General features: G+C 54.6%; 1 protein-coding gene across 5 annotated transcripts in view; it reads left to right on the forward strand.

Annotated features, from left to right (window-relative positions):
• Window positions 1-20,667, forward strand: part of GTF2IRD1 (GTF2I repeat domain containing 1) — a 113,578-nt gene that overhangs the window by 62,377 nt on the left and 30,534 nt on the right. For 4 of the 5 annotated variants that reach the window (XM_055410016.2, XM_055410021.2, XM_055410020.2 and 1 more), the window contains 11 exons: window positions 638-675; window positions 1,264-1,344; window positions 2,145-2,234; window positions 6,552-6,599; window positions 7,857-7,922; window positions 8,958-9,141; window positions 12,873-12,922; window positions 13,136-13,192; window positions 14,870-14,953; window positions 16,447-16,630; window positions 17,337-17,365. In XM_055410016.2, coding sequence (XP_055265991.2) covers window positions 638-675; window positions 1,264-1,344; window positions 2,145-2,234; window positions 6,552-6,599; window positions 7,857-7,922; window positions 8,958-9,141; window positions 12,873-12,922; window positions 13,136-13,192; window positions 14,870-14,953; window positions 16,447-16,630; window positions 17,337-17,365 — 911 coding nt within the window. The remainder of the gene's footprint in view (window positions 1-637; window positions 676-1,263; window positions 1,345-2,144; window positions 2,235-6,551; window positions 6,600-7,856; window positions 7,923-8,957; window positions 9,142-12,872; window positions 12,923-13,135; window positions 13,193-14,869; window positions 14,954-16,446; window positions 16,631-17,336; window positions 17,366-20,667) is intronic. The other variant, XM_055410019.2, reaches the window with a different exon arrangement.

Below are 20,667 nucleotides of genomic sequence, written 5' to 3' on the forward strand. Positions count from 1 at the left end.
TCACCCCTCGGGATCTAAGAAACATTTCCTGCCACCCAGACTAGACCGGCGTCTGCCCTGCGTGGCCACAAGGCCCTGCACTCCACTCATGGCCTGGTCACCCTTCACCAATGTCTCCACAGAGGCCCTGGGCTCCTGGGCACGAGGGATGGGCCATCTGTCCTGGAGTCCCCTTGTCTGGTCTGTTCTACCCTGATGGTGCTCTGTGAATGAACCGAATCATCCAACCCAGGGCCCTCCCCAGCTTCACTTCCCCCTTCTCCAGAGTCCCCAGCCCCCTCCAGGCTGGTGGTCCCTACAGCTCTCAATCCCCCCCAGCAAGCCCTGATCATACTCCAGCCCTGTGCTAAGCTGTGGGACTCCTAGACTGGCCAGACCCAGGCCTCAGGAGCTCCCAGCTGGTGGGCAAGGTGAGCGTCTGGAAGATCACCCCAGGAAAAGGAGCAGGGCCTTGGCCGGGGCAGCCAGGAGACTGTTGTCCTGGGTGACGGGGCCCTGGGAATCTTGCTGGGGGGTGGGGTGTGAGCCGGTGCGGTCAGGGGTATGTTCTGGATTGACAGCCGCCGAGGCCCCCTGACTGCTTGAAGGGCAAGACCGGGAGCTGATGCCACGTTGTTTCTCGACTTCCTTCCCGCAGGTCAGACAGGAGCGGTCTCTCCGAAGACTGCGGGCCAGGTGAGGAGCTGGAATCCACTGCATGTGTCCGGGGCGGTGGGTGCCTCGGGCAGGAAGCAGGCTCAGACCACGATCCCAGTTCAGTTCAGTTCCGTCGCTCAGTCGTGTCCGACTCTCTGCGACCCCATGGACTGCAGCACAGCAGGCCTCCCTGTCCATCACCAACTCCGGAGTTCACTCAAACTCACGTCCATCAAGTTGGTGATGCCATCCAACTGTCTCATCCTCTGCCGTCCCCTTCTCCTCCCGCCTTCAGTCTTTCCCGGAGGACTAAGGAATTTCCTCTGCTCATCACTGTCCCCTCTTCCCAGCTGCAGAGCAGGCTGGGAGCTGGGGAGGGGCACATGGGATGTGGTGGCTTTGTGTAGGATTCTGGTATCACCACTGCCTCCTCATCCTTGCGATTCCCGTCTCAGTGGCCAGGTCTATACGTTGCATCTGTCTATAGATCAGACACCAGAGCTGACTTGACTTTCTCTGGCGCTACTAACGAGTCCCAGACAGGGGAGTGTTCAGGAGTGAACTGCCTCACCAGGCCAAGTTCACTCTCCAACCTGACAGGATCCCTTGTCTCCCCTCGTTTCGCAGGAACCTCCGGGGAGCTGGGTGGGCTGAGACCCATCAAAATCGAACCAGAGGATCCGGATATCATCCAGGTCACTGTCCCAGGTAAGGGCTGATCCTGCTGCCCCACCCCCACCCCCGAACGTTCAGAGATGGAGCAGCTCCCAAAACAGGGGCCCTGGAACTGCCGTAACCAACACGTCCCCTCCCGGGCTGACCCACTCTGCCCTGGCCAAGAAGGTGTCTACAGGCCTCTCTTTCTTGGTCTGGTCTGACCATGAAAGGGTGCGGTGTTCTGGGTGCTTTCTGCAGCCATCTCTGCCCTCTGGGCTGGGAGTCAGGTCTCGGCTCCGACCTTGCTTAAGGTTCCCACAGCCATCACCTCTCTGGCCTGGATTCCCTGGGATTTGCGAGGCAGAGTAGGAGAAGCAAAGGTCATCAGAGGGACTTCGCTGGCGGCCCAGTGGTTACGACTCCACACTGCCAGTGCAGGGGGCACAGGTTCAATCCCTGGTCAGGAAGCTAAGGTCCTATATGCCACACAGCCAAAAAGTAAATAAAATAGAATGGAAAGGGTTTTTTTCAAAAAGAAAATAAAAAAGAGAAGGTCATTGGAATAAGAAGATTTGAGTTTGACTCCAGACCTGGATCCCTCCGAGCCTCAGTTTCCATGTCTGTGAAGTGGGGCATGTCCTTGGCCTCTGGAGGCTCAGTGTGGGGTAAACCCAGGGCTCCAGGCCCCTTGGACTCCCACTGACCCCTGGCACAGCTACCCTTCCAAAGTGCAAGGGGATCTTCCTGAAGGGTCCTGCTCTATGGGCGTGCAGGGCTGGGGGTCCCTGGGGATACCATGGCAGGGTGGGACAGACAGAAGATGCTGTCATCATGTGGGGTTTTGCCTCCAGACCCTTCCCCAGCCTCTGAGGAAATGACAGACTCGATGCCTGGACATCTGCCCTCGGAAGATTCTGGTTACGGGATGGAGATGCTGACGGGTAAGAGATGGGCTGGGCTCCCCTGGTGGCTCAGACAGTAAAGAATCTGCCTGCAGTGTGGGAGACCCAGGTTCGATCCCTGGGTGGGGAAGATCCCTGGAGAAGGGATTGGGAACCCACTCCGGTATTCTTGCCTGGGAGATCCCATGGAGAGAGGAGCCTGGCGGGCTACGGTCCGTGGGATCACAATGAGTCAGGCACGCCTAAGCATGAAGAGATGGGCTGGAACCACCCCCCGGGGTTCTTCTGGGCACTGACTGCCCCCCTCAGAAGAAACTCGGTATATGCCTGCCTCCCCCAGCCAGGCTAGGTTTCTTTCTGAAAACTTGAAATAGACTCCGAGTTATATTCAGTTTGGTTACCCTGACTTTCCCAGGAACTCCCATGTGGATAAATTTGTTCACTTATTCAATAGCTATTTATGGAGCACCTACCATGTACCAGGTCCCATGCAAAGTGCGGGGGACAGAGCAGTGAATCCAATAAACCACAAAGTCCCTGCCCTTGTGGGCTGACATGCCAGTGCAGGAAGACAGATAGTAAGCAAATCAATAAGAAAAATAGGGGAAGTCCCCTGGTGGTCTAGTGTTTAGGGGGCTTCCCTGGTGGCTCCAACAGTAAAGGGTCTGCCTGCAGTGTGGGGGAGACCCTGGTTCTATCCCTGGGTCAGGAAGATCCCCTGGAGGAGAGAATGGCAACCCACTCCCTTGCCTGGCGAATTCCATGGTTAGAGGAACCTGTTGGGCTGCAGGCCATGGGGTCACAAAAAGTCAGACATGACTGAGCATGCACACTCACCCACTCTGACCGTGGGAGCTGAGAATAGATGTTGGAGGGCTGGAGAGAAAGACAGACATTTCTGATAATTTAGACAAGAGGAATGATTGGGCAGGTGGACATTAACAGGGGGAGGGTGGAGTTCTCCATGTTTTGTTTTTTGGAAATGTTCAAAACCACAAAAAGTTGAGAATAATTTAATGAATCTCACATGGTCAGCTCCAACCATTATCAACAGACATTATCACTGGTAATAAGAAATAAGAATTTGAACTTCTTTAGTGGTCCAGTGGTTAAAACTGCACACTTCCAGTTGCATGGTTCAGTCCCTGCAGGTTCAATCCCTGGTCAAGGAACTAAGATCCCATGTGCCATGCAGTATAACCAAAATTTTTTTAATTAAAAAAAAAAAGAATTATATGTAGTTAACATTTTTGAAAAGTAAATCATTAGAAAGACAAATACTAAATTATACAAGGTTTGCAGATATGGTGGAAAATTATATTAGTCCTTAAATGATTTGAGTTTGGAAAACTCTGTAATAAGGGCTGCAGGGCCAGGGCAGGAAACTTTAGGAAGAGGGCTGGAGTTTGTTACCTTTGAATGTGATGTCTAGTGTGGGCTTGATGGGGGGATGGGGACTGGTGGGGTTGGGGGGGGTGTTACTTAAGGACACTGTGCAAAAGCGTAGTAGGTGTATTTCAATGAACAGTGCAAAAAAAAGCTCATGTTCAGTGTGAGAAGCAAGTGCAGAAAGATATGGACAATATAGCATTTTTCCAAATTTGAAATGTAAAAATAGTATCGCTATTGTTTTATTAATATTTTTAAAAATCATGTGCAAATATGACAAAATGCTCACATATACTCGTTCCGGCTGGTGGGTCCACGAGGGTTGGTTACAATGTTCTGTATGCCTTGCTGCACTTTTTAATTTTCCCCTACCAAAAATAAACAAATGACTAGAAAAATAAGTAAGAAGGCTTCCTACAGGCCCAGATGGGTGGTGACAGAATAAAGGCAGAGTGTCTCTGCTGCTCATCTGCTTCCGTCTTGTCTGTCAGGGAGAGTGGTCTGGAAACAGGAAAGAGTGACCTGGATCTGGGAGAGTCCAGTGCAGTAAGGAGATATCAAGGGTCCCCAGGTCTGCTGTGGGTGAATGGGTCTCCAGGTAATACCTGCGATCCACTGTCTATAGGATGTGAGAAGTCACGGCAGACAAAGATGAGCTGACTTGGAGATGAGGTTTTGCCCAAAGCAAAGACAGGTGGACTGTGCCTTAGTCCCAGGCACAGTTCTGGGACAGATGTCTACATGGGTGACTGTGAGCCCTCAGAAAGGACCCCGTGTGGGGTCATCCACAGAAGTGGGTTGACTCATTATGCCATCAACATTTCCAACTGACCCTGGGCTGGCTGGAGAAGCTCCTTATGACTTTTATAAACAAAAGGGTTTTGACTCACAGTTTTAAGTAATATTTTCGGTTTAAATGAAAGGTATTTGAGGACTTCCCTGGCAGTTCAGTAGTTAAGACTCCCCACTCCCAATGCAAGGGGCACGGGGTTCGATCCCTGATTGGGGAACTGAGATCCCACATGCTACTCAGCACTGCCAAAAAAAAAAAAGTTATTTGAATTTCAAGCAAGAAAAGGGGGCTCCAGGGGGATCCTAGCTTCCACGTGGGGAAGATTTCCCCCAGTGTCCTGGAGGGCTCTGTCCTTCCTTGAACATGTATCAGTGAGATCTTAGGCAGCAAGACTACGCAGATTGCAGATCCCTGGGGAGGAATGGTCCATCCAGCCAAGAAAGATGTTCCCCATGGCCTTGACAGACTGGAACACTGCACTGAAACGCACAGGAGAAAGTCACAACCCCAGGATGTGTGTTGCATTCGCTGGGGACCAGTCTCTGAGATGAAGCCTAGTGTGTGGCGTATTTATTATGGGCCTGCCCTTGGGATCAGCACCTGAGTAAGGCTGGGGACAGAAGCAGGAGAGGGGACAATGGAGAATACAGGAAGCGGGGAGCTGTGTGTGTGGAGCTGGGGGCTGGGCTGGTGATCCGCTCCATCACTGTTTCGAGGAATTGACGTCAGCCCTCAGAACTGCCTGTCTAGGCGGAGTCAGGTGGGCCCGGCATCCACTACCCACAGCGTACCTGTCTCCCTAACGAAAGTTTAGTCCAGAAGCTCTGGCCCTTTTTAAATCAGGGGCTGAGCAGAGATGAAACCTTCCAGAACCTTCCGGGTTGAGCCCCAAGGCTCCAGCTCATCTGGTGATCTGAAAAGCAGGCTCCCTTTTTCCCGCATCAAGAGAGTGGGGCCTTGACCACGTCATGGGCGCTCTCCCTGTCGTGGGAGTCCCTGCATCCCTTCTCACCGAGCATCCTCTCCACCAGCTGGCCGAGAGCGGACTCGGGATCCACCCGCTCCACCCCTCCTCCTCGGCCAGCCTTGTGGGCTGAAAAGGGGCCGTCCAAGGGTTGGCCCCGTGTGGGAAAGCACCTGGCAACACCACACAAGCTTCCTAAGCCGCAGTTTCCTTCTGGTTGTTTCAAGTGTTGAAAATCCCTGTGCCTTCCTCCCGTGCTGGCTGGGAGAGTCGCTGCTGATGGCGGCCCCACCCCCGGCACCCCACTTCTGCTGTCTGCACTTGAATTTCATCTTCTGCCAAAATCTGTCATCTCTTGAGTTTGCAGCCACCCTCCCCCCACACACGGCTCCCCTCTCCCTGCCTGTGTCCCTCTCCTTCCTGGGCACTTGGATCCAAACAACGTATTCCTCTCCTCAGCCCCCCAAGGGCCATCTCCCCACTCCCCCTTACAGCCTGAGCCCTAGGCTCCCGTGTTATTCCCTGTGCCATGCCTTTGCTGCCTGTTGGACCCGCATCTGGGGACAAGGTTGAGTGCTTGGCAGGGTCAAGTCACCTTGTCAGAGGCCCCGGGACCTTATGACCTTAGATAGCTTCACATCCCCATCCCCTTTTCCGTCTCCATTTTTAAGATTTTTTTTTTTATACAGACCATTTTAAAACCTTTATTGAACTTGTTATAATATTGCTACTGCTTTATGTTTTGGATTTGGGGCCATGAGCCTTGTGGGCTCCCTGATCAGGGATCGAACCCATAACTCCTGCATTGGAAGGCAGAATCTTAACCACTGGACCACCAGGGAAGTCCTGTGACTCTTTCTGTTTATGGCGTCACTGCCATCTGACATCGGGTGTTAAGTCTGACGTCGCGCCAGGAGGACAGGCGTCTTGTTGCTGCGTCTCCCCAGTTCCTAGAGCAGAGCCTGGCAGGGAAGGAAGGATGGGGTGGCGTGGGGCTGGGCTCCAGGCCACACATCCCAAAGGTGCCTGGTCTTGAAAGCTCATGTGGAGGCGAGAGTGGGGGCTTGTGCAAAACTGGGGTCCCTGATCCCAACTGGGGGTCACCGTGCCATGCTCCGGACTCTGGGCCTGCACGCCCTGCCTGTCCGACCTCACTTCGGAGGTGCAGGAGACGATGAATGTGGCTGCCTGGCTCCCTCTTTTCTTTCAGACAAAGGCGCCAGCGAGGACCCTCGGCCCAAGGAAAGCCCAGTGGAGGGTGAGGCACTGCCCACTTCCCACTTCTCACTCCCTCCCTACCCAGGTCTCCTCCCCTCCCCTGTCCAACATCTCCCTTTTGTCTCTTTCCAGATAGTGGGTCTGGGGGTGGGTGTCCTATAGGCTACTTGAATTGGGAGGAGGATTATAGACCTGTTTTCTAAAACTAGGAGGTACGTGGTCAGAGGTAGGAGCAGCTGTTCCTGGTAGGAGAAATTGTAAGACTCTCTTATTTTGTTTTATATACACCCTACTTCTTTCCAGAAAGCTTTTAAGACCGAGATCTGAGCCTAGTCTTCCTGAACAAGTTGAACTGAGGCCTGAAAGCACAAAATTGGCTTTGGGTCCAATAGACATGTTCAGTCTCAGGAACATGGCTCATTCCCAGCTTGCAAAGAGTGGGAGTAGGACAGGCAGGGAGCTCAAGGTGAGGATGGGGCTGTTTCTGCCCCTGGAATGGAATGAGTTGGTGTCAGAGGAGAGGAGTGTCTCCCAATCCCCCAAGTGGGGAGTGTGACTATAAAATTTTAGCAGGTATCTACTGCCACCTGATGGCAGCACATTCAATTTGCAGGCTTAGTGTACACACACTAGTTAAGTCACTGTGCTTGACTAGACTTCCCAGGTGGCGCAGTGGTAAAGAATCCACATGCCAATGCAGGAGATACAAGAGATGCAGGTTCAATCCCTGGGTCAGGAAGGTCCCCTGGAGAGGAAATGGCAACCCACTTCAGTGTTCTTGCCTGAAACATCCCATGGACAGAGGAACCTGGTGGGCTACAGCCCAGGGGGTTACAAAGAGTCAGACATGACTGAGCATACATACATACATACATAAGTCACTGTGCTGGTCTAGAGTGACATTCACATAGAAAGTCCCTTGGTCATCCTTAGGCCTCAGAACCTTCCATTTAGGCCTGGTGATGCCCTAGACCCGATTTTTTTTTTTTTTAGGTAATTAATTTATTTTTTATTGGAGGCAAATTATTTTACAATATTATATTGGTTGGTTTTGCCATACATTGATATGAATTTGCCCCGGGTTTACATATAGACCCGATTTTGCAAGCAGATATTTGAGCCCAGGAATTGTGGACCTGTCTGCAGAAAGGCCACTTCTGAGGAAATAGGTTATCTGCCATCACCACCCTTCCCCTTTCCAAGGTCTCAGCATAGGGCATCTCTGCTGGGACATGAGCTGAGAAGCAGGGTCCTGCTGCCCCTGGGGAGGCTCAACAAGCTGCCCTTTGCCTTCCAGACAGTCACGGCGACGTGATCCGGCCTCTGCGGAAGCAGGTGGAGCTGCTTTTCAACACGCGATACGGTGAGCGAGGAGCCGGGCAGGGTTGGGGGTATCCGGGTCTCCCTCCAGCTGCCCTGTTATCAGAGGGACTGACACCCTCCCATCCCAGCTGCTCCCTGAACAGGAAGGGGCCGGGGGGGCTGGGGCACTGCAGGGGCTGCAGCCCAGCCCCCTCCTCAGCTCCAGACATCCCGCCTGGGAAGACTGAGGCACTTCTGGAGAACCCCACCCTCTGAAACACAGCACTGCTGTCTCCTCCATCAACACACTCACACTCACGGTCTGCCTTAGCCTCAGCTTGGAGAGGCCACTGTGTCAGCTGTAACTGCCCCTCTGTCCCCCACAGACACCCTCATTCAGGGTCCTCAGGAGGATGCATGCATGATAAGATCTTTCCTACTAGAAAGGCAGGGGAGAAGCCTACTCTTCATTCAATCCCTGTGGTTGGCCAGGCACTGGCAAGGTGCTTCACACACCTTCTCCCAGCCCGACTCACAGAATCCTGCGTCCTAATGCCCATTTTACAGATGAGGAAAACTGAGGCCTGGGGAAGTGCCATGGCTTGTCTGAGGCCCCACGACTAGTGAGTGGTAGTGCCCGGCCTGGGCCTCAGATCTCTCCAGTTCCAGAGGCATGGTGTTGGACCGTACAGGGGGTTGAGGTTATTTATGGTGGCAGAGGGACCTTCCAGAGGGCCTTTCTGGCAACACGGGGATGAGTGGACTTGGGTGGAGCCGATACCAGGCTTCACCAGCTGCCAGTGGTTTCTCCGGCACTGCCAGGGCATGAGGGTGGGCTGAACGTAAGACTGAAGGTCCCACTGACTTGGATTCCCATCCCTGGGACCTGAGCCAAGTCACATCCCCTCTGGGCCCTGGGTCGCTTACCCACAAGACTGAGGCTGATGGTACTTAGCCTCTCAGGAGGATCAGGAAGGTTCAACTAAGAGCTAAGTTTCAAAAGGGCTCCGGCCCCCCCATGCAGACATGGGAGGTGGGAATCGAGGCTCATGGCCCATTAGTTCTGGATGGCCCTACAGCAGCCGTATCTCTGCAGCCAAGGCCATTGGCATCTCGGAGCCTGTCAAGGTGCCCTACTCCAAGTTCCTGATGTACCCAGAGGAGCTGTTTGTGGTGGGGCTGCCTGAAGGCATCTCCCTCCGCAGGCCCAACTGCTTTGGGATCGCCAAGCTCCGGAAGATCCTGGAAGCCAGCAACAGCATCCAGTTTGTCATCAAGAGGTAAGGCCCGGCAGGGTCCACAGGAGCCGCTTCAGGCTTGCCCAGCACCAAGGAGAAGTGCCAAGTAACTATTTTCCTCTCTAGATTGGGGAAGTCACTTTTTTTCCTTTTGATGATAGGGCACAAGATGAAGTTTGGCCTCAACTGTGCAAGTACGTTTGCCCAGCCCCAGCTGAGGCCTGAAGGACCTAAAGCAACCAGATTGATGCCCTCTCAGTCCCCAGGAGAGCAGTCCCCAGCTTGCCTGGATGTAAGACAGGAATATGCCTACTGGCTTGATCTCCTGGACCATTCTGAGCATCCTCTGGGGGTTGGAGGCATCCGGATTGACAATGCCCCATTTTCTTTGGATTGGAAATTTGGGCTTTGGCATTTCAGGTCTCTTCTCTTTTCTCAAGCATCTAGTTTTCGTCAGCGAGGACCCAGGGAGCTCCATTGTATCCAATCTGTGTGCCCAACTGAGATATAAAGTCCCTCTGGAGGAGATGGAGGCAGCTCTTGAATTTTTAAGAGGAGGGAGGACCTGGGGGTGACCTGTTTCGTGCTTCTCTGTGTTACTGGGAGGTCTTGTAAATTTAGGTTTGGTTTGGTTGAAAGTAACAAGAAAGAGGAGACACTTAAAGGTTTGCTCTGCCCAGGGGAGTAGATGGCCCCCAAATTGGGAGACTCAGGGTGTCCTTCACGCCTAGACTGGCAGGCCAGCATTGGGGTGCAGGGCAGGGAGCTCTCTCGTGGAGCCTGGCTTGCACCAGGTCAAGCAGGGAGGGTGGTACTCCAGGTACAGATAATGGATACGTGGCTCTTTCCTTCCACAAATGCACCTTGAGTGCCCACCGCGTGCCAGCAGAGATGCATCAGCAAATGCCACTGAGTCCTGCTGTTGAGCTGGCTGACCTCCTCAAATAAAATCCCAATATAATATCAGGTAGAGATCAGTGCTGTAACGCAGGCTCAAGGGGCAGAGAGGGGCAGGAGGAACCTGTTGGTGGAGGGGCCATCAGAGCAGAGACGTAATGAAGCAAGCCTTGCAGATATCTGGTGGAAGAGCATTGAAGCAGTGGGAATGACAGGTGCGAAGGCCCTGAGGCAGGGACATGCTTGTGCGTTTCAAGTCTCGCAAGGTGCCGGTGTGACGGGTGCGGATTGAGCGAGAGAAGAGTGAGTGGCGGGGCACGAGAGGTAGAAAGAGCTGGATTGTACAGGGTCCTGGGCGGGCATAAAGGGTTTGGATTTCATTTCACATGTAATGAGAACTCATTGGACGGTTTTGAGAAGGGTGGGACCAGTAAGGAGGCTGTACCTGGCCCTGAAGACACAGTGGCATGTTGGACTCAGTAAAGGTGCGATGGTGAGAAGTCGTCAGATTCAGGCAATGTTTTGAAGATGGAGCTGGTCGAATTTGCCCATGTATACGGTGTGGGTGTGGGAGGAAGAGGGGCTGAATGACTGAAGGTTGGGGACTGAGCAGCTAGGATGGTGGTGATGCTGTTTTCCAAGATGCCGATGATGAGGCTGGAGGTCAAAGTCAAGAGCTGAGGGACTTTCCCTGCAGTCCAGTGGTTGAGACTCCACACTTCTGATGCAGGGGGCACCAGTTTGATCACTGGTCTGGGAACTGAGATTCCACATGCCGCACAGCATGGCCAAAACATAAAAACAAAAAACAGTGTAAGAGTTGGATCTGACTTTTGTTATGTTTGCGGTGTGGGGGAACCTTGCAGAGAGGGGTGGCAAGTGGATTACAGGGCTCAGACACAAGTGAGAGGTCGGGGGCAGACAGAACTTGAGAAGCTGTCAGCATCCACGAGGAACATAACACGTGGGGGCCACTTGCCTCATCCATCCCCTCAAACTGAGAACCGGAAGCACTTGGGGGGCTCCCAGACTCCTGGGTCTGAGTCTGGCTCTTCCTGTTCCTCCCCTTGACTTTGGGCAGGTTGCTCAGGTGTCCAGTGGGGCACGCTGTACCGTTTATAGGGTGGCCCTGAAGGTCAAGGCTTAGCAAAGGGTTTGTCACACTCAGTCAAGATGGTTTGGAGTTGTTGTTTTTTAGTATCAGGTGTATTGAAGTTTAATTTTACCCTTTTTAAATGTACAGCTGTTTGATTTTGGCAAGCTCATTCAGTCACATGACTACCCTCAAAATACAAAACAGGACTTCCCTGGTGGTCTAGTGGTTAAGACTCCGTGCTGCCAACACAGAGGGTGCAGATTTGAGCCCTGGTTGGGAAATTTAAGATCCCACAGGCTCTGTGGCATAAGCAAAAGATTTAAAAAACAAATAAAAATTTTTTTAAAAAGATACAAAATCGTGTCAATGTATGGCAAAACCAACCAATATAATATTGTAAAATAATTAGCCTCCAGTAAAAATTAAAAAAAAAAAAAAGATACAAAAGCTTCCCTTGTGCCCCTTTGCCGGCTACCCCAGCTCCTGGCAACCGCTTTTCAGGCTTCTGTCATTTTGCCTTTTCCAGAATGTCATATAAATGGCATCAAGCACTGTGCATCTCAGTGGGTCTGACTTCTTTCACTCAGCTTTTGAGACTTATCCATGTAGTTGCCAGTATCAGGAGTTCATTTCTTAAAATATATATGAAAGTAAAAAGTGAAGTGGCTCAGTCGTGTCTGACTCTTTGAGACCCCATGGACTGTACATCCGTCCATGGCTCCTTCGTCCATGGGATTGTCAAGGCAAGAGTACTGGAGTGGGTTGCCATTTCCTTCTCCAAGGGATCTTCCCAACCCAGGGATTGAACCCAGGTCTCCTGCATTGTAGGCAGATGCTCTTACTGTCTGAGCCACCAGGGAAGTCCTAACATAAATAAATAAATATATACATATATATACACAACAGATTTTAAATGAATTTAAGTAATCCCAGTTTCCTGAATGCCAAATGAAAAAAATGATTCAAGTAGAAAAGAGTGATTAACTTTGTCCAGTGGACCCTTTGGGATGTTAGGATTAAGGACTAGTTGGGGTGATTGTAGGAGATAATTGGAAGAGAGAGACTGAGCACTTGAATATTTTATTTTGGTATCCCTCCTTTTAAAAAGTTAGCTAAAAATGCTATTGAGAATATTAGTAAAAAAAAAAAAATAGCTGCTTCTTATTGCTGTTACTTTTAAAAAGGGTACATTTTGGATGGAGATGTAAATGTTCTGAAATTAGCTTCCCTGATGGTGCTCGTGGTAAAGAAACCCCCTGCCAATGCAGGAGACGTAAGAGACCTGGGTTCAATCCCTGGGTCAGGAAGATCTCCTGGAGAAGGAGATGGCAATCCACTCTGTATTCTTGCCTGAAAAAACCGTGGGCAGGGGAGCCTGGTGGGCTACAGTCCATGGGGTCACAAAGAGTCGGACACGATTGAAGGGACTTAGCATGCATGCAAGGCTGTATAAACAACTTTTTTGAATATACTAAAACCTGGGACTTCCCTGGTGGTCCCCTGATTAAGACTCTGAACTTCCAATGCAGGGGGCACAGGTTCAGTCCCTGGTCAGGGAACTAAAATCTCGCTCCTGGCTGGATCCTCAGAGCCCAGCACAGCTGCCGGATCTCACACCCCCAGATCTGTCAGCAGGACCCTGCCTGGGGGACAGGGACCCGAGACCTGGACTGTCCAGAATCAAGAGGGCCCATTGCACAGATGTGCAGACTGAGTCCCAGAAGGCAGAGCTGGGGAGGCCTCGAGGGACCTTAGTGATAGCCCCTCTTGTGTTTTGCAGGCCTGAGCTGCTCACAGAAGGAGTCAAAGAGCCCCTCGCCGACAGCCAAGGTACCCTGCCCAGGGTCAGGGGCTGGGCTTGGGAAGGGTCCCAGGCATCTGCCACCGCCCCTCCTCCTGCTTTCTCCTTCCTGGTTCCGTCTCCCCTGGCATTCCCCCACCACCCTCCCCACCAAGTTTGTCCCCACCAGATGCCACCTCTGTCCCGGGTCCCAGGAGCTACCCGCTCACCCTGGCTTCTCTCCCCTCCCCCAACGCCCCCAGAGAGGGATTCCGGGGACCCTCTTGTGGACGAGAGCCTGAAGAGACAGGGCTTTCAAGGTAAGGTTGCAGCTCAGGATGGGTCCCCTGTCCCAGTGCCATGACCTTGACCTGGCCTTGGAGGGCCAGGCTGGGGGTGGGAGGGGCTGACTGCCAACCTCAGGGCCCCCCGAGGCGGGTGGTCTGAGCCAGGTGGGCTGGCAGCCAGGCAGGGCTGTAGTGTATCAGCTCTAGGGAGAATCTCCGCCAGGTGTCTAGGGGTTCGGGGACGGTGGGGTACGGGGTGAAGGAGCCACTCGCTGTCAGTCTGGGGAGGCAGCTGACCTGCCCGCTTCATGTTAGGCAGCCGGCCATGCCCTTCGTGCTTTGAAATCAGAGGAGAGGAGTTGCCTCCTGAAAGGGAGGACCGTGGCCAGGCCAAGAAGGGGTGGAGGGACATGAGTGTGAACAGAGGGGGGTGGAGGATGGGGCGCAGCTTGAGCTCAGGGCGAAGGGGGGACCCTGGGGAAGAAACAGTGGGTGGGGAAGGCTCCGTCCCGTTCCTCCCGACGGTGGGGGCCGGTAGGACTACTCTGCCTTTTGATTAGATCAGATCAGTGGGCTGCCCAGGTGGCTCAGCGGTAAAGACCTGTCAATGCAGTGGACACAGGTTCGATCTTTGGTCGGGAAGATCCCCTGGAGGAGGAAATGGCAACCCACTCCAGTTTTCTTCTCTGGGAGATCCCATGGACAGAGGAGCCTGGTGGGCTACGTACAGTCCATAGCGTCAGAAAGAGTTGAGCACGACTGAGCGTGCATGTATGTGTGTGTGTGTGTGTTGCGTCAGTGGGGGCTGCCGTGACTGAGAGCAGCTGCCCACGTGCCCGTCAGAGCAGTTCTGGAGAGTGGCTAGAAGTCCCCCAGGGTGGGTGGTCCCTGGGTGTTCCCTGTGACTCTAAGGAGGAAGTGAGGTCAGCCAGACTAGAGACAAGAAGGGCCAGCCCCTGGCAGTGGAAGAGCCTGGGGACCTGGGCCTCAAATCCCAGAGGGGCGCCTGCTTACCCCCGAGCCTCTCACTCCTCCCCAGGCCAGAACTTTCTATGATGGGGGAGTCGAGTCTCTCACCTTACCCCATGGCTGTTCGTACTCAGCCCTTTCAGCAAACTGGGGTCCAGTTGCCCAGAGGCCCATCCCCTCCCTCCAGCCTCCCCCCACCTCTCTTTGCCCTCAAGGCAGTGTCAGGCTCTAATCTCCCCCAACATCAGGGGCCTCGTGGTAGGTGGACACATGGGCTTCTTAGCAAATACCCTCCGGGGGAGTGAGCACGTGACCATGGGAACTGCCAGGCTGGCTCCCTGGCTCCTCGGGGTCATGGTCAGTGACCCCGGGTCCCTGCTTAGCCTCCTGCCTCCCTGCTGACCCTGACCGAGGCCCCGTTCCACTCATCGTGATTCAGGACACTGCTCCGCTTCGTGGGGTCTCGTCCCTCCAGGTCTGGCTCATCGGTGTGGTTTTCAAATGTCAACAATTAACTTAATTTCCAACTCATTGCTGTTGTCACAACAGTGTGCGTCCTTCCGGAGCAACACACATCCCCATCAAGATGTTAGTGCTGCAGTTCTCCGAGGGGCCCCCTCCAAGGAGCTGATAATTGCCCAAGAAAGGAGTTCCCCATAATTAGAGAAGCATATTCTGTAAAAGTCGTCAAGTGCCTTTTCATTTAACAGCCCAAATCCGTAATTGTTTTTCACTTGGCAGAAAATTATGATGCCAGACTCTCGCGGATCGACATTGCCAACACGCTGAGGGAGCAAGTTCAGGATCTGTTCAATAAGAAATATGGTGAGCCCCAGGGTGCCCCAGCTGGAGAGGAAGAGAGGTGGGGCCATGGTCTCCTCTGGGAAGACCACTCAACCCGCATGCAGACATTTCTTGAGCACTGGGACTTCCCTGGTGATGCGGTGGTTAAAACTCCACACTTCCAATGCAGGGGCCGTAGGTTCAATCCCTGGTCTGGGAACTAAGACCGTACATATCACGAATGTGGCCAAAAGCACTTCTACTGCTACTACTACTAATAATAATAAAACCACTGGATTATTTAAGATGGTGAATGTTATGATATGTGAATGATGTCTCAGTAACACCGAACAGACAAGCTGAAGCAATGGCGCAAACCAGGGGTGACGTGAAGACTCAGCAGTTCTATAGTTGCTTTGTGTGGGGCTCTGAGTTCCCTAGGAGCCAGAGCAAAAAGGGAAATGAGACCAGTTATACCATTCTGATGCAAAGAGCTGACTCATTTGAAAAGACCTTGATGCTGGGAAAGATTGAGGGCAGGAGGAGAAGGGGACGACAGAGGATGAGATGGTTGGATGGCATCACCGACTCAATGGACATAGGTTTGGGTAGACTCTGGGAGTTGGTGATGGACAGGGAGGCCTGGCATGCTGCGGTTCATGGGGTCGCAAAGAGTCAGACACGACTGAGTGAGTGAACTGGAACTGGACACCATTCCCAGTGTCCACGAGATAAAAATTAGTTTATTGCCCAGAAAGTGTTCAGCTGTTTCTCCTTGTCTAAGACGTGGGAGATTCTGCAGGCTTGTCTTCATAAGCGGGCTACCTGGGACATTGAGGGTTGTCCAGCCCTTGGTCCAGGAGGATGCTTCCGTGGTGCACCCCACCTACTCAGGGAGCCGTGGATGTTCATGTCAGCCTGACAGCAAACAGCAGCTCAGAGTGGGTCAGCAGTGGCTTCAGGACAGCCCCCAGGCTGTAGGACAAAGTACAGGCCCTGGGATGGACATGCCACTGCCCCCTGCAGAAGGTGGGCAGTGGGAGTGAGGCTGAGCCCCAGACACGGAAAGAGGGCCCTGAGGTCTGAGCCACACCCTGGCTGGCTTCCCTGCTCCCGCGTGCAATCTGCCCTCTTGGGCCAGAGCCAGGGTAAGGCAGAACCTCACTGAGGGAGGAGGGTCAGGCGTTGTAGGGAAGGACCAGGTGTGCCCACAAGGTACCATCTGCAGGGTGGCTTTCAGATTCTCAAGCTCTGAGGCTGACACGTTGGGAGCGGTCTTCTCCCCAGCAACCGTAGCCACACATCCCCCGCTGCTCCCCGGCCTGGCCTGGCACAGCCCCACTCCCCCAGTCCCCTAGGCCCCCCTCTTCCCGGTCTCCTCCCGATTGTGCCTGTCTGTAGCGCCACACGACAGCCCCCATTCCCCCACGTGCAGGGGTGCATCCCACTCATATGCAGAGCATCCCTGGCTGCTGAGAACACAGCAGCCCTGCCTGTGGCTCCCGACAACACATCTCCATGCCTCTCACCCGCAGGGGAGGCATTGGGCATCAAGTACCCGGTCCAGGTGCCCTACAAGCGGATCAAGAGTAACCCCGGCTCGGTGATCATTGAGGGGCTGCCCCCGGGGATCCCGTTCCGAAAGCCCTGCACCTTTGGCTCCCAGAACCTGGAGAGGATCCTTGCGGTGGCTGACAAGATCAAGTTCACCGTCACCAGGTACTCAGGGGACGGGGGAAGAGAGAGGAGGCCAGGGCCGGGCGGGGCCTCACGTCACGGACCCTTGACCTGGCCTTCGGGTGATCCTGCCCTTCTGGCTGGACAAGGCAGCTTTCCCAGCACCACCTGGATCCTGGGGGTTGGAGGAGGGGGCCCTGCAGGCCAACTGGGGAGCAGAGAGCCCTGGAGAGATGAGACTAGGTCCCCCGCCCCCCATACACCATAGCAGGGGCAGCCTTCACGGGCCCCGTCTCCCTGCCTCGGTGGCTGCTCATTGCACTCCTATACCCCCGGGAGAGAGGTCTTTGCCCCGTGTCTCGGGAGGAGACCGAGACAAGTGATACACATGGTGCTGCGGAGCCGGCAGGGCGGTGCCAGCAGGAGACCCTGCTCCACCTGATGCACAGAGGCCCTGCCAACCGTCCCAGCGTCCCAGGGTCCCGTGCACACGGAGCCCCAGGCATCCTGTTAAATGCAGTTTCTGGGGAATTCCCTGGCCGTCCAGGGATTAGGACTCGGTGTTCTCACTGCCAGGGTCTCGGGTTTGATCCCAGGTCAGGGAACTAAGATCCCACAGGCCACACCACGCAGCCCACTCCCCCCCAAAATTGCAGATACTGGTTTAGCTGGTCTGCGGCGGGCCCCACACGTTCCTCGCAAGCTCCCAGGCTCTCCTCTGACACTCCTGTTTCTGTTTCTTTTCCAGGCCTTTCCAAGGACTCATCCCGAAGCCTGGTAAGAGGCACTGGCTATGGGAAGGCCACTTGGTGTGGGCGAAAGGGGCAGGCCACGGTGCTAGAGGCAGAGGCTGGAGCAGAGCTCACCGTGGGGCGCAGCTTCTGGGGTCCTGGAGTGGGAGCCCCGCCATGTCTGCCCTGGGAACTGGCCCCGGGGTGGGGGAAACAGGGAGGAAAGTCAAGCTAGAACCTGAACCTGGTTCCTGCGATGCAGAAAGGGATGGTGGTGGGGCACAGGTGACTTTTAAGCTTCACCCTGCCAGGATTCAGGAGGGAGGGGCCCGGCTGGGTCAGTGACCCCCAACTTCCCCCATGAGGGGCCTTGCTGAGCAGATAAGGTTGATGGCTGGTGGGTTCCTAACTTCAGAGGAAAGGGTGTCTGCGTGGGAGCCCGCGAGCTTGGTGGTGAGATGTGGGTTAGCGTTTACCCACTTCGTAAAACGCCTCTCCTGGCCCTTCTCAAGGCATCCACTCGTGTCCATCCTCCCCCAGGCTATGTCCCGGCCCTCCCAAACCCTGAATGGGCAGAGGCTGTCCCCTCGCGGGTGACATGACCACCCGATTAGCACTTAGGGATGGCCCAGGCCTCCGAGGAGGTGGCGGCCTGTGCTGAACCCAGAGCCTTGCTGCTTCTCCTCTCCTCCTACCCAGAGCTGCTGGCTGCCCCGGGCCCTTGGGGAGGCTATGCTGGGAACATAAAGATCCTGCAATACAGGAATCTGAGGGCTTCTCTGGTGGCTCAGTGGTAAAGAACCCGCCTGCAATGCAGGAGACGTGGGTTTGATTCCTGGGCCAGGAAGATCCCCCAGGAAAGGGACTGGCTACTCACTCCAGTATCCTTGCCTGGAGAATTCCACGGACAGAGGAACCTGGTGGGTTACAGGCAATGGGGTCGCAAGAGTCAGACACAACTTTTCGACTAAACAACAGGAATTCGATGTTATGGCCCCGGCCACGTCACTCACCACCCGTCTCTGCACCCCGACCCTCCCGCCTGGACCTGGTCCCTGCGCCCCAGCCTGGCTTGGTGGGCTTCTGGGGAGGGGGTGACCTGGAGGGGTCAGACTCACCAAGGCGTATAGTGATGTGGCAGCTGCCGTCGGCTGCAGGGACCCCCCAGGAGGAGAAGCAGAGGGAGGGGTGCTTGGAGAGGGTTTCAGGAGAGGAAGTCTGATGGGGCCTCGAGAGCCGGACCGGAGAGCCAGGAGTGAGAGAAGGAGAAGCAGGTGGTCAGGTGGGTGAGCAGCAGGGGTCCAAGGCCCACGCCCAAGGTGTTTTTCTAGAACTCTCAGAGGTGCCATCAGATGATGTCAGTAAGGTAGAGACAGTGGCCCTGGTGGAAACCTTGCCAAGAGGTTTCTGGGCATAAGACTCAGTGCAGACCACTTCACCTGGGTCCATTTTACACGTGTTTCTGGAGGTCTTTCCTGCCATTGCCAGGCAGTGTTCTGGTACTGCGGTTATAACAATGGACACACACAGGAGGCATCTCGTTTACTCCTTCGATCTGCGAGTTTGGCACGAAATCCCGACTTTTAGGGGGAAACTGAGACTCGCATCTCAGCGATGTGCCCGCATCATGCGGCCAGCAGGCGGCCTGGCCGGCCTCTGGGCCTGTGATCTGCAGCCTGTCGCCCCCGTGGGGAGGTGGGGCCTGCGGCTGCCGGGGTCTGCAAGATAGAACATGGAAAGGAGGGCCCAGGTGCTCGTGAGGACATCACAGGCCCGTGGATCCGCTTCTCATCGCATTCCCGGGCCCATCCCTGCCCTGTGACAGGCCGCCCAGCTAGCTGTGTACCTGCCTGGCTCCAGGGCCGTGGCCGGCGGCCTGTGGCCCACTCGCCTGCCCCGAAGCAGGGGCCCCACGACCCCGTCAGCACTTGTGCCACTGAATCAGCTTCAAGCCGCTGCCCGCCCCGACTTCCGTTTCTGCCCAGTAGGTGTCCGTGCTGGGCAGTGTCCATCCTGCTCCTTCGAGCAGTGGCTGTGGGAGCAGGCAGGCCTCCCTCTGCTGGAGAAACATGGCGAGGCTGTCCATCGGCCTCCCCGCTGCATGCCCTGTGCTGCCCACGGCTTCCTACCCAAGCCCTGTGGAGGCCTGAAAATACAGCAGCTCCAGGAACATGCATGTGTTTTAATGAGTTTGAAAACAAAGCAAGAAAACGTCATTTCTGACCTGATGTGTGCTGGGCTGTGAGTTCAGCACTTGCCCTGTTACCTTTTTCTGTCCCTTGCCTGCCCCCCGCCTTTTTTTTTTGTTGCGCTGGGTCTTCACTGCCGTGCACTGGCTTTCTCTAGTTGCAGCGAACAGGGGCTCTGTGGTGCGCAGGCTTCTCATTGCGGTGGCTTCTTTTGCTGTGGAGCACAGACTCTAGGGCTCGTGGGCTTCCGTAGTTGCAGCATGCAGGCTCGGGAGTTGTGGCACACGGGCTTGGTTGCTCTGCGGCGTGTGGACTTTTCCCTGACCAGGGATCGAACCCGTGTCCCCTGCATTGGCAGGTGGATTTTTATCCACTCTACCACCAGGAAAATCCTTCTGTCCCTTTTTTATGGATAATGAAATAGGCCGAGGGAACTTCAGTGACTTTCCCAGGATGCCCAACCCGTAGTGGAGGAAGCATTGACCCCACACCTGGCTCCCTGCTCCATCTGATGCCAGGCAGGTGGCACGTCATTCAGAGCAGCCACCAAATAGTGGCAAGTCGGGCTTTGGGGAGAAACGCTGAGGGCAGAGACACAGCCAGCAGCCTTCGCTTCCTTCTGGGGGTGACCTGTTCCACTGACCACAGCTCACCCTCCCGCAAGGGGGTTTTGATAGCTCATCTTCCTGTTTGAGCAGCTTCTTGAATCCCAGCCTTTAGCCTGTGGCGGCTACCTGTCCCCCATTTCTCTGTGCCAGTCTGCCCACCCGCCCATCAGCCTTCCCCATAGCCCCTGTGTGTGTAGAGAAAATGAAAATGTTAGTCACTCAGTTGTGTCCGACTCTTTGCAATGCCATGGACTGTAGACCTCCAGGCTCCTCTGTCCATGGAATTTTCCAGGCAAGAATACTGGAGTGGGTTGCCATTTCCTTCTCCAAGGGTATCTTCTCAACCCAGGATCAAACTCAGGTCTTCTGCATTACAGACAGATTCTTTACTGTCTGAGCCACCAGGGAAGCCCCTTGGAAGTGCTTTCTCTGCCCACATGTACAGGAGAGGATGGCACACTGCCTGGAAGAGGAGACGGGAATGTAGCCCTGGCCCCAGGCCTCGGAGAGGGAACTGCCAGCGCCTTTCCAGGCATTGACTCCCCGGGCCA

Source organism: Moschus berezovskii, chromosome 27 (assembly GCF_049115385.1).
Source record: "Moschus berezovskii isolate FMDL1 chromosome 27, NW_MosBer_1.0, whole genome shotgun sequence".
Taxonomy (NCBI): Eukaryota; Metazoa; Chordata; class Mammalia; order Artiodactyla; family Moschidae; genus Moschus; species Moschus berezovskii.